Genomic DNA, 13668 nt, shown 5'->3' with positions numbered 1-13668 from the left:
GAAGAAATTTTTTAAAATTTTAAACAAAATTAATTACTCAGTCTTATCACCAATAATTGGCTCCCGCTTTTGCCTGCCTGGTTTCCCTTTCCCCTTCATGTTCTGATAATACCACCTAGACTTTCCTTTGAGAAACAGTTCTCCCTCAGTGTAGGTCCACATGGTTCGAGTGGGACTGACCCAACCCCTGCTTCCAGGGATGGGCATAAAACCCAGATGTGGCCAATCGGAACAATACATCCTCCTGACCGCAGAGATTGGTTCGGGGATAAACCTGTGACCATATTGGGCCAATGAGTCAATCTCAGGAGGTATGCTGGAACGATCACTAGGGTTATCGAGGAAAGAAAGGTTGAGAGATGAAAAGAGAGAATGAATGGGTCCTGGTGACATTATCTGGGCACCTGAATCCAGCCATGCCTGCAAGATTTAAATTACGAAGCCAATAAAGTTTGTCACCTCTCCTCCTTTTTTATACTTAGGCCAGGCTGAGTGGGTTTCTGTCACTTGTAGCTGAAGACGAATACTAACATGCTGCCCAAATGTGACCATAGTAAACACTGTAGTTTGCTCCTTTTCGGCGTTTTTTTGTTTCAATGCATAAGCCTTAAAAAAAAAGTTAATATAATACAATAGTTTGTATCTGTTTTTTATTACATTACAATTTTATCATACACATTTTTATGTGATTATAGGTATACTTTCAATGGCTACAATAATAGCATGATCATTAAGGCTGGGCTATGGAATGCCACTGCCCCTAGGTGTGAAGCCAGATTCCATCACTCAAATACCTCTCTAAGCCTGACTTTCCTCATCTGTAAAATGGGGATCATAATAGTAACATATGGAGTTGTTGTGAGTTAACAATTCAAAGCATTTATTATAGTCCTGGAAGATACTAAACATTCAGTAAATGTTAGCTGTTATTATTATTGTTGTTATTTCAACAACTAGATATATCGAGGTTTACTTTTAATCATTTCCCAATTATTATAACTTTAGAGTGTTTCCAATTTTTCTTATAAACAACACGGTAGTGAGCATATCAATGCATATGGTTTTTTTCCTCTATTTAAGAGAGATCTCCGAATTGGAATTATAAAGTCTAAAAGTATGACTACTCTGAGGTTTTTAAGAAATTGTGTCATACTGTTTTCCAAAATAGTTGTTCAAATTTACATTTGGCATTTCATAAGCAGATACCATATTAGATTTCATTTTTGAATGCACATTTTATTCCTTTACTAAAATGGAAATTCTGTGCATTCCTGGATTGTTGGAATGTCAGGCTAGCACTCCAAAATTCCTCAGTACCTCTGGGAATGGTCAGAGAGTTTGCAAGCAGGATGCATAAGACAGAGTGAGTGGTAGTTTTATATTTTAGGGTCTTTCTTTCATAAATACATACCTGCCATTACATGGGCATATATACAAATGTTCAGAAATAGCTATAGGTTTTCTCCTCTGATAAACCCCTAAGGCTTCATAACCATCAGTCACCAGTCCCTGCAACACTTGGAGAAGTCAAATTTCAGGAACCAAAAGTCCAGAGGAGACAGTAAAGAAAGAACAAGAAAGGGTCAGGAGCCAAAATCACATTGTCCTTACTACTCTCTGCAACTTTCCTTGTGCAGAGCATAACGGGCTGGAAGGAAGGAGGAAGCGGAAGTCTTCCAGAGAGGAAGTCCCGCCCCAGGGCCCATTCGTCGCTTCAGTACTCACTTCTGAGACATTTGGAGCTCGTTTTTTTTTTTTTTTTTCCAACCAACCATGTTTAAATTTTCCTGTTCACAAAGGAAGCTATTTTATTTGGAATGAACTGTAACACATTTATTCTTTTAAACATTTTACTATGGAAATTTTCAAACATATATATGTATATGTAGATAGATTCATATAAAAAACTCCCATGTACCCATCACCCAGTTTCCACAACCATCAACTCATGGCCACGCTTCTTGGGTTACAGCCCCACTAATATATTGATGTTAAGACTAAAGGTCTTAGTCTCTAAGACTAAAGGGTGAGAATAAAGAATATCTCAATAACGCCTTTTTGCATCTAGAAGTTCTAAAAAATTCTCTTCTACAGATTTTGGTAAAGAAAACAAACTTATGAATAAAATTAGGTTACATGTTCTTATTTGAAACAATTTTGGAGAGTCACAGTTGTAGTTTTAAAGGTCTCAGGGCACTCGATGGAGTACTGACTTGTCTGCTCAGGGGCTACACTGCGAGGCAAGGCGGGGTGGCGAGGGTGCCCCAGGCCCTGAGAATTTACCTGAACTCTCTCTCTACTGTGCAAGCAGGTAGAAAGAGGGTCCCCGAGGGTTTCTTCTTCAGAAGTAGCTGATAGTCAGCCACCTTGATGTAGTAAGTTGGACTGGACAGCCTGTGATCAAACTGAAGTAGTTCCAATGGGCCTGCAAGTTTGGAAATAAAGAAAACTCAAACCAGCTCTGGAGGACAGACCTAAAAGATGTTCTCTCTTTCTAATGAGTTCGGCCTCTGGGATGCAGAACATCCTGATTTGGGATGCACTGTAAAACAAGCACCTCGTCCCTGGGTACCAAAAGTGGTTGAGACCTACTCGCTCAGGTCCAGAATCACATGCTGCTACAGTGTGGCAAAGGCCACTGGATTTACACCACAATAATATTCTCACTTTGCATAGGTGTCTAATTTTGTCCTTCTTGCCAACTCCTACTCTGAAGAAAAGCATTTTAGTTCTGTTTATCAACCACAAGCACAGTCATGGCAACCTATCTTGCTAAATGGAATGCTTTAAGCCTGAGGATGAAAAGTGCCCTTATGCATCTCTTAGCCTATACTCAGCCAAACCACGTCTGACACTGGCGTGACAGCTGAAAAGAGCTATGTAGAGGCCTACAGCTTGAGCCAAAGCTGCTTTCATGAGACGCGATTTCCCACCCCAGTAGGCTGAATTCCTTGGCTCCCTTGCAGAAACATCCTAATTAGCCCTCAGCTTCATAATAAGACTGAACTCTGGACACAGATTCATTTCACTTGGTCAGAAGAGCAGGAAATGGGAGTTTGCCTGAGTTATCTGGCTTGGTCAGCTAGGGCCACTCAGTCTACAGGTGTACCACCGTGAATGCACCTGATCTCATTCTGATCTCAGAAGCTAAGCATGGTCAGGCCTGGTCAGTACTTGGATGGGAGGAAGGACCCCCTCAACTTCGTAGAGGCACTAAGAATACTCCAATCACTGGAAAACATCATAATGTGAAATTCCACACAAAAAGTCTTTTTCAAGGATCAAATAAATGGGTGAGACAAAACTCTATTACCAAGTAGAAATATCTTAAGAGCTCAAGAGGCACCTGATTTCTCAGGGTGGAATGTGAGAATAAGGGTGGGACCTTTAAAGAGATGGAGACAACTTGTCACATTTTATTTCTAGAAAAAAATCCTATTTACTTTTTTATTAAAAATTATTGGGGTGACATTGATTAATAAAATCAAACTAGTTTTATATTCATGCAACTTTTAAGTCACCTTTACAAACAGGCTGTCATTTCTAAAAAATGAGAAACACTCAAACACCCCTGGGCGCATACTGCAGCCTGCGGGTCCCTCTCCTGGACTGTGACAGTCCTTTGCAGTGACTGCTACCACGCCACACCCTCAGGTGGGGATCCAGAAACAAGGAAGTTAATGCTTTTCCCCAAGCAAAACTGAAAGCAGCACTCAAGTCCACTGGGCCCAGTGGCTGTTTTCCTCACCACATTGCCTCTTTGTCTCCAGCACATTCCGTTGCCTTTGCAAGTGAGAACCAGACTGAAAGCCTAGACTGGGCAAGAGTTAGCAAAATGCAAAAACTTAAATACCTGTAGTTTGGGTCCCCAGTAAGTCTTTGAGGTACTTCTCCAAGGAATCTTTTGGAATGTCCACTGTCTCGCTCACAGGGCGGGTGTTTGGCATAACCGTTCTCAATGTAAAACCCAGAAGAGCTTCTAATTCCTTTACTGCAGTCTCTGGATCATTCACCTGGTTTTAAAGAAAATATTGAACTTGCCACCAGTCGACCTCTCTCTGCTCTCTAAGAGGGTAGTTTTTAGAGGGAAATTTCCAAGAAGTCAGTTTTCTTAGTAAAGACTTTGAAATCAAGGTATTCAGCTAACAAGGAAGATGCAGACCGCGCTTCCTCTTCTATTTAATTCTTAACCACATTACACTTTCTATCTGCTGGGAAGAGTCTATGATACTCTCTCATGCCAGGACGGCAGAATACTGGGCTGTAGCATCCACTCTGTCCCTGTGGGCCTGTCAGCTTCATGGTGAAAACTCAAACGTGGAAGCTGGACAGAGAACCCCTTCACGTGGCTTCTTGTGTTCACAGTTATGGCCTGGGGTGGTCTGTGTGGCTGGTGGCTGCTGGCCTCGCACCCAGAAGACCATCACCAGAGCAGCCTGACGGTGCTCCCAAAGGTCTAAAGCCTGCCAGCCATCTCCTTCTGTAATGCTTCTTGAGCTGCCTTCTTAGTACACGCCTGTCTTACTTCTTATTGAAAATACAAGCAGGTAGTCACTCATACATCATAATTAATAATAATAATAAAACACTATGACAACATGGGAGAAAACCACTAAAGGCAGCTACAACTATGCATGGAAGAAGACAGCACAGAAATGCTTACACTTGGGCCTGGCACACAGTAGGGGTTCAAAAAACAGTGGCCATTACCTTAATGGTGTGAAGACCAAGGCTGGCAGCTGCTTTGAGATTTTGTTCAAGATGGTCGAGAAAGATGGACTCAGAAGGCTGCAGGCTGAGACGCTGCAGGCACAGCTTGTAAATCCTGGGGTCCGGCTTACAGACACCTTCCTGGCAGGACTCCACGACCTGAGAAAGGGACAGGAATGAGAGAGAGATGTCTCTAAAAGTGGTGCTTCCACATGCACACTGGCATATTTTTTTTTAAGAGAAGAACAGAGGAGGACAGTTGAAATTTGTAACAGGTAACTTAAAAGCATTATGATAGGAAATGGTGTTGCTTTTGTAATTTGAGTAATCTGGAAATAGTGGGTTACAACCTGGAGGCAAACTCAGAAAATCGAAGTTCGGGTTCAGATACAGTGACTTTCTGCGAACAGGTTTCATCATCAGTGAAATAGGAATACTAATAGCCATCTTACCTATCTTAATGGTTGAGGCAAAACTTGAATGAATTCCAAAATGACAAAGAATTTTGCTGATGTAAGATATTGTGGCTACACCGAGTAGAGGAAAAGCTGTACATTTCAGCTTTAGGGGAAGTATTTCACCTTTTCCCCCTAGAAATCAGGCACTGTTTACTGTTATAAATGAAATATCTATATTTCGGAAGTTAAAAAACAGCCATCCTCAATTTATATAGATAAACCGCATAGGAAGGGCTGACATCAAAGAGACTGTCAGTGGTAAAGAAACTTCCTTTCTTGCAAGAACCTCCTGTATCTTGATGGCCTTGCTTTAACTGTGTATCTGATCTGGAACCAGGGGAGCTGCTGAGTGTTCCAAGAGAACCCTGAAAAAGCCATCCTAGTGTTAGGCCATCTCTCATCCAGCAACCCCCTGGAAGTCTTCTTACAATGTCCCAGGGCTTAATCTCCTATAAAGTGCGCCTCACTGACCATAACAGCCTGTAGCCATAGCCTCAGGTCTGCCCTAAGAATAGAACTAAATCCCTGGCTCTCTCCGGGAATGACCCTCTCTCCAAGACCAAGGACAAACTCTAGTCCATGTTGGCGTTATTCAGAGTTGTGTGAGAACTGCACTTTCTGGTAAATCAATGTCCCGGACCTCTCTACCTACTCTTTCTGGTCTCCTGAGGACCTGCACGTGCTAAAAGAAGACAAAGAAGCTCCTACAGGAAATGTCAGTAGAGGTAGCAAGGAAGCTGGGTATTACAGACTGTGATCAATGTACTGGGCTGCAGGGACGCTGCAAGGCGGTACCAGCTGGAACAAGATGAGAGAGGGCCGGGAGCCCAGGGGATGGGGCCAAGCACTGACAAACAGACATCTCTTCTCATAGGTGATTACATTTGGGGAAAGTTAAAAAAATTCTAAAAATTTAAGTTTGATAAAATCCCTGCCCTTCTCTTTCTGTTCTACCTGGTGAAAAAGTTCTAGAGATTGGTTTCACAACAATCTGAATGCACTTAATACTTAAAAATAGTTAAGATTGTAAATTTTATATAATGTGTTATTTTACAATAAAAAATCATGTAAAATTTTTTTAATTAAAAAAATTAGATGAAATGCTTTTTAGAAAGCCACATACACCTCAGCAGAGACAGATCCCTCTAACGTTGGTTGAAGCCTCCAGTGTTGACAGAGACCATAGCAGTGGTTACACTATCTTTACCCTTATCAAAAAAAATTTTTTTTCTTATAGCTTTAGAGAACAAACATCGAAACCCTTGCTCTTCAGGAAATGGATTTTTAAAACTCCAGGTCTCCTGCAGACCTAGAATATGAAAACCCATTAGAAAAGCTGCTGGAAGGTACACGCCAGAGAGCCAGTCAAGTCTGAAAAAACAAGTCCATTGTTTTAAAGAAGCTCGCAGATCTTTTAAACCATAACTTCTAGTGGAAGGGCCCGGTGTGAGCTCGGCCAATTTAATTTGTCTAGATGAAACCGCACTTGATGGAAGGGATCTCTAAAAATAATCACAGTGTATTGAATACTTAACTATTTGCCAGGCACTTTGCGGAGTGCTTTGCATGCATTATCTCCTGGGATCCACACAGCTAACTACAACAAAGATTGCTATTTCTGTACTACAGGTGAGAAGACTGAGGTTCAGGGAAGCAAGGCTACCAGTCATGGTCACCAAGCTCACAAGCTGCGGAGACAGGATTGGAATCTGGCCAAGGTCCCTGAGCACTTGGAAGAGAGGGGATGGAGCTTGGAGGGCCACATTGTGGAATAGTGGAGAAAACAGCAATCCAAGCAGGTCAGGAGCCAGGCAAAGTGTCCAGAGGGGAGAGAACTCTGTCTTTGCTAGGCTTCCTTTAAGAAGCAGAGAAAAAGTAGGCAGTGGAAACAGAATTAGGTTGAGAGGTTAACTTCCAACACTTGTGCTCTGAACTTCTGCCTGTCAATTCTATTGGATTTTATGTTCTAAGACAGCACTATCCAAAAGAACTTTCTACAATGATAGAAATGCTATATCTCCAACATAGTAGCCATTAGCCACATGTGGTAACTAAGCACTTGAAATGTAGTGAGTATGTATTCCAGGGGGTGGAATAATTTCTCACAGTCAACATGTTCAGTATCCCTTCACACCTAGCCAGTACCTGGCACATAGTAACTGCTCAACTGAATCTGTTTTCTGCCCGAATGAAGTTTAAGCAAGTCATCTATCAATAATTCATATTTATCCCAGGATAATGATCTATCTTCTCTTAGGGAAATGGGAATCCTTCAGAGAGGACCATTATCTCAACTCAGTATATTCTTAGGGTACTTTGACAGTCTAACACTGCATGCGTTGTTTAATACAATAGCCATTAGACATAATGTGATTATTTACATTTAAATTAATGAAAAGGAAATAAAATTCAGTTCCTCGGTGTCACTAGCCACATTTTAAGTGCTTAATAGCCATATGTTACTAGTCACAATCATATTGTACATTTCCATTATTGCAATAAGCTTTATTGAACAGTGCTGGTCTAAGGATTAATGCCATAGAAATAGAAGGCAACGTGGTTGGTCTTTGAAGAAAAAAGGTCAAAGGGCCCATTAAGATGTGAGGGCTGATGGAAGCAAATGTGTTATATGATGACTATGGTTCAAATTTAGAATATAAGGGAGTCTATAAGCTGAGGTTTCAACCAGTTAACAAATTTCATAAATGTCTGGCCTTGCTAAGAGCTCAGTGATATTTTAAAAGTCCTCTTTTCAACCTGTTATTTCTAAACCTAACATAGTTACATGACTGAATAAAAAACCTGTTCACTCGGACCTGCTAAAAGGCAGCTAAATGTTGCACCCCGCAGTAAAGACAGACTCTGTTTTGACCATTGTTCTGGATCACTTCAAGCTTACCACATCAAACTGTTTCCGGTCCAGGGGCAAAAAGCTTTTCCCATTGGATAGATAAAAATTATTGCTCAAGACTGCAGTCTTTAGGCCTTTTGCCCGAATGCGAGTTATGGCCTCAGTCATCACTGGGAACTGCTTCGCCACTTCCTTGCTGGTCAGCACAGAGAAAAAGGAGTCCACAGGCACAGACGTCTTTGACTAAGAATGGGGGAGGAGACCGAAGAACCAGCAATCATTAAGAGTAAAAACAGCTTATTAAGAGTAAAAACAGAGGACAATACATATTCCCAGCTTCCAACTGCCACCTGGCTACAAAAGCCCTGCCTGGCCTTTGGCTTGGTGCCTAAAGGAATCCTCTCCCCTGGCCATTGTGCAGAACCTTACATATAAGGTTATAAAAAGTATCTAAGTCTTAGGGTTACAATGGTTAGGGAATGGAGCTATTTCTATCAATATTCCACTTAAATGAGTTATTACACTCGTAGTTTATCAATTTCAAAAAGTAGCAGGATACCAAAAGAGGCTACGTTAAACTCTAAAAGTATGTTAAGCAGATGTCATTTAATTTTTAATCATCCAGAAGCCATTTAATGATTTTGTATTGCCTCAGCATCACCATGATGAACTTTAGTTTCTGATCAATTATTTGCTTTTAAATTCAATCTGTGTGGGTTTTGAAAACTCTATGTTTCAAATCTGCAAAAGCAAGTCTGCTACTTTATACACACATATATACATACATGCATTTTATAACAGCTTTGTTAAAGTATAATTCACGCACCATACAATTCACGCACTTACACTGTACAATTCAATAGTTTTTATTATATTCATGAAGTTGTGCAACCATCACCACAATCAATTTTAGAACAGTTTTATCACCCTGAAAAGACACCCAATACCCATCAGCAGTCACTCTCCACCACCCCCACGATACTCCCAAATAGTGATACTAGAAAATCACTAATCTACTTTGTTTCTTACAGATTGACCTATTCTGGACATTTCATGTAAATGGAATCATACAATATGTGGCAATACATGGTCTTTTTTGACTGGCATTTTCTTTCACTTAGCATATTGTTTTTAAGATTTTATGTGTGTGTGTATGTGTGTGTGTGTATACACACATACATATAATTGTGGTAAAATATACATAACATAAAATGTACTATTTTAACAACTTCAAGAGTACAGTTGAGTGTCATTAAATGCATTCTTTGTTGTACAGCCATCACCACCATCCATCCATAGAAGTCTATTTACTATAGTTTAAATTTTATTTTAGCAGGGTTACTATAAAGGCTATACGAGTTAACATAAAGAACTTAGAAAAATGCATAGTACAGTGAAAAGGCTCAATATTATTGCCTTAAATAAGCTTTCTGCTCAAGGCCATTAATCAGACAGCTCCCATTTCAGATGAAGGATAGTTGACAGAGAAACTTAGTAAAGAACAATTTTACTCATTCATGTATGCAGTTAAAGTTGAGTACCTGGGGATAGAAGAAATAGCTTAAAAACTTACAATGGATTAGTAGACCTTCACTCCTTTATTTGTGGTTTAATAAATATGAATGAGTGTTACATCTACTACTCCAGGCAAAAAGAATATGGAAATTCAAATAGGTTTATCACTCACAATTTCAGAGCAGAGTCTCCCAAATTCTTGTAAGAAATCCTCTTTTGTTGTCTCTCCTCTCATAAATTTCATCCAGAGCCCATTTTCACCACCTGAGATGAAGGCCTTCAATATAGTTCCAGAAGGGATGTGATTTTGTACCTCCCACTCTATAGGAAGTAAAATATGCAATAAGTGAAATACATCAGCAAATGGCTGGGGTTCAGGTAGCTCCGGGAATTACCATACCAGTTCCTGTGGCATCTTGGTGGTGTCAAGTGCGTTCTATTGGGAATTCGCAGAAATTCAGGAAATGCGAAATCTCAGCCTTAGATCTCCAAGGGAATAGCGATGCTAATTTGTGCGACGGAGGGGACACTGCTGCTAAGCCTCGCATCCTTATCACCTGCTTGAGATGACTGGACATCGCATTATAAATTTTATTCCCTGGCCTCTCATTAGCTAGCTCATTTACATTAGGTCACTCACGCAGTCCTGTCCACATAGGAAGGAAGTACATGAGGTAATAAGCCAGAGTCTGACAGCACTCTAAAACAAGCCCTTTGTTTTGTAAACTCTAGTCATCTTTTATGGCACTGTAACTGATACACTGAAACATTCAGTTGGGGGATGCTGCCTTTACAGAATAAAGAAGAAAATTTCTATCCACGAAGAGCTAAGAATGGATGGATCAGCATTTGTGTATACTAGAAACATTTGGACAGAGCTGCTTGTTCTTGTACAAGGTTGTTTTTTCTTTCTATAATATAGCTGCTATGGCATTCATAATTATATCTAAGACACAATATACTTTACAAATATCTTTTGTTTTGATAAAGTAGTGACTATGCTTTGAAAATATTTCAGACAATGTAGGAAGGTATAAAAAGGAAAATAAAATGACAAGCAATCCCATTCTTCAGAAATAAACAATATTACCAATTTGCTGTATGTCTTTTGAGAACAGCAAAGTTTTTATAACTCAATCCAAATAGTAATACTTCTTTAATTTTAGAACTAAAGCATATAGCATTTTTTATGGCCTCAGAGTTGGCAAGCATGTAAGGAAACTGGCACTCTAATGCACTGTTGATGGGAATGTAAACAAGTACAACCTCCACGGAGAGCAAAATTTTAAATGCACATATATTTGATATAGTAATTCCACTTCTAGGAATTTCTCCCAGATATATTTATAAAAGTAAGCAAAGATTACACACAAAGCTGTTTGTACAGAGTTGCTTTTTTGAAAAAAGAACTAGAAACTTAAATGTATGTTAATAAAGGGCCTGTAAAGTCAACTATGGTAGCTCAATATAAAGGAATATCGCACAGATGTTAAAATGTATAAACTAGACCAAAAGTCTGCAAAATATGGCCTAGGGGTGAAATCTGTCTCCATCTGATTTTGTAAATAAAGTTTTATTGGAACACAACCACAACTATTCCTTTACTATTGTCTATTGCTGCTTTCTCCTTACAACAGTGGAGCTGAAGAGTTGTGACAGAGACATATTGCTTGCAAAGCCTATCTAGCCCTTGATAAAAAATATTTGCTAACCCTTGAACCAGACCTATGCTAACTGATGTGAAAAGTTGTCAGGACAGTCTATTGAGTCAAAAAAAAAAAAAGCTGTGGAACAGCTTGGAGAATATGATCCAATTTGTGTATACACATTTTACACACACATCATACACTTACTCTCATATATGTATTTAGGCATTTTTTTAAAGGACAAATACAAAACTTTTCACAATGATAACCAATGAAGGCTGGAGCCGACCAGGGAGGGGTGGAGATGGCAGCTGGAAATTTACCTTTGTGTTTTATGCACCTTTAGCACAGACTATTCAATAACTAAGGTAGGCATAACTGAGTTTCAATATGGAAAAAAATTAAATCCCTATTTCACACCATCAAGAAATAAATTCCCAACGGATTAAATACCCAAATCAGAAAAATGAAACTCTAAAACTTAAAAAACAATACAGAACATCTTTATGAACTTAAAGAAGAAAAGACTTTCATCAAGCTCAAGCCATAAAGAAAAACAGATGATTTTGATGACATCGAAAATGATAAGTTTGGCTCTTTCCATCTTCAGCTTCCACACTGAGAGGGGCTGAAACCAGGTCCACGCACCTGCAAGAGGTGGTGTGCGGAACTGCTCCAGCTTCCTGATCAAGAGGGACAAACAGACGTATAGCACCTGACCCAATAGTGGGCTGATTCACCGCAAGACTGCGGGCATGGAGCCAGCGGCTGACAGCAAAGGTGTGGTGAGTGTCAAGAAGCAAAAATCTGGCCAGGGAAAGCCAGCCACCTCGTACGCGTGGCCCGCCGTCAACAAAAATGCTCAAGCGTCCCTCAGAGGCATCTGGCTCAGGATCCACAAGAATGAGTACCAACTGGATCCACCAGTGGCCGCTACCCACAGAGCCAGCACTAACCCGTGCAACCATAAGCCTGTGATGGTGAAGAGAAAGCAGACCCTCCCCATTTAGAGCTCCTGACTACCCTCACTCCCAAAGCAATAAAGGTGCCAACTTTTCTAAAATGAAAAAATAAAAAAATTTGGTACAGTAAAAGCATTATGAATAAAAGACAAAACACAGAAGAAAGAAAATATTTGCAAGTGATATAGTAGACAAAAAATTTATTTCAAGTCAACAAAAATGAATAATTCACAGAAAGGGAAAACTGAATGACCAACAAATATACCAAAAAGAAAAAAAAAAAGCTCAACCTGAATATTAAATAACATAGAGGGGAAAAAAAACCCCACAGAGATAGCATTTACATCCATCACACTGACAAACGCGATCACATTATACTACCTGTATAGAATGCTAAGGTGTTTGGGCTCTACTCTGAGTTTTTTGTCATGTATATGCCGATTTAATAATAAACTAGTAGCTTACATCAGGAGTTGGCAAACTTGCTGAAAAGGGCCAAACATGGACAGAATGTAAATGAATGGGCATGGTTGTGTTCCAAAAAAAAAACTTCATTTTCACGGACACAAATTTAAATTTTGTATAGCTTTCACATGTCACAAAATATTCTTGTTTTGACATTTTTCTACTATTCAAACCATAAAAACCATCCTTGGCTGACGAGCCACACAAAGGCATATACCAGCAACCCAGATTTGGCCTACAGGCCGTAACTGACTGACCTCTGGCATAAATGTACAAAAAATATTAAGAGTATGGTATTTGAGATGATCTTAATTCTAGTATTTGCTTATGACAGCCACAAGATTTATTGAGTGCTCAAAAGAGTGCCTTGAGCTGAATAATATACCATTTAGCTTGTCATTAAAAATATGAGTAGGATCTGAGTAGGTAGAGGTGGCTGGGAAGGGTAGCCGCCAGCAGAAGGAACAGAACTTGCAAAGGCACAGGACTATAAATGTGTTTGGCAAGTTTTGAGAACAAGTAGTCTATGGCAGCTGAAATGTGGACACACGGTAAAAAACAGTTTACAGAAGGACACGAGGGCTGACTGTGAGAGGCCTTGAATACCAGGCAAAAGCTTCCGGATTTAACCTAAGAGACAAAATGCAGGCACTCAAGGACTGGATGCAGGGGACAGAAGTGAATAGGTTCTCAAGATAGTCTGAAGAAAGTCAAGAAAATTCCTCCTCAGTAATCTTTATGTTCTCCGTAAAAGAGGAGATTCAACTGTCTGCCACGTCTGAAGGTTTGGGGTCGGGGCTATGAAGACTCGCAGGGCAGTTTGGAATGGCCCTGTGGTAAAAACAGAGGAATGTGAGTGGAAGAATAGAGAGGCTGAGGGCCCAGCTACCTCTGCAGCTAAAAAAAAAATAGCTCACTTAGCCATTTTGCATAGCTGGGTAATTTTTTACCCAGGAGTATAGAAAACCTGTACTTGAGTTGATCTGCCATGGAGAATTGCTCAACCAGCCACCATAGTAAGTCAAAAGGATGGGAACAGCTGTTTGGCCCTTTCCTTCCTG

General features: G+C 40.0%; 1 protein-coding gene across 1 annotated transcript in view; it reads right to left on the bottom strand.

The window, feature by feature from the left end:
• The window catches only part of ACAD10 (acyl-CoA dehydrogenase family member 10), a 40485-nt gene that overhangs the window by 21801 nt on the left and 5016 nt on the right, over positions 1–13668 (bottom strand). The window contains 5 exon segments of the mRNA XM_025045542.1: positions 2284–2425; positions 3854–4013; positions 4711–4869; positions 8068–8262; positions 9707–9855. Of these exon segments, the coding sequence (XP_024901310.1) occupies positions 2284–2425; positions 3854–4013; positions 4711–4869; positions 8068–8262; positions 9707–9855 (805 nt within the window).

Source organism: Pteropus alecto, unplaced genomic scaffold (assembly GCF_000325575.1).
Source record: "Pteropus alecto unplaced genomic scaffold, ASM32557v1 scaffold213, whole genome shotgun sequence".
In the NCBI taxonomy this organism is placed as follows: Eukaryota; Metazoa; Chordata; class Mammalia; order Chiroptera; family Pteropodidae; genus Pteropus; species Pteropus alecto.
This window is presented reverse-complemented; position numbering and strand designations above follow the sequence as displayed.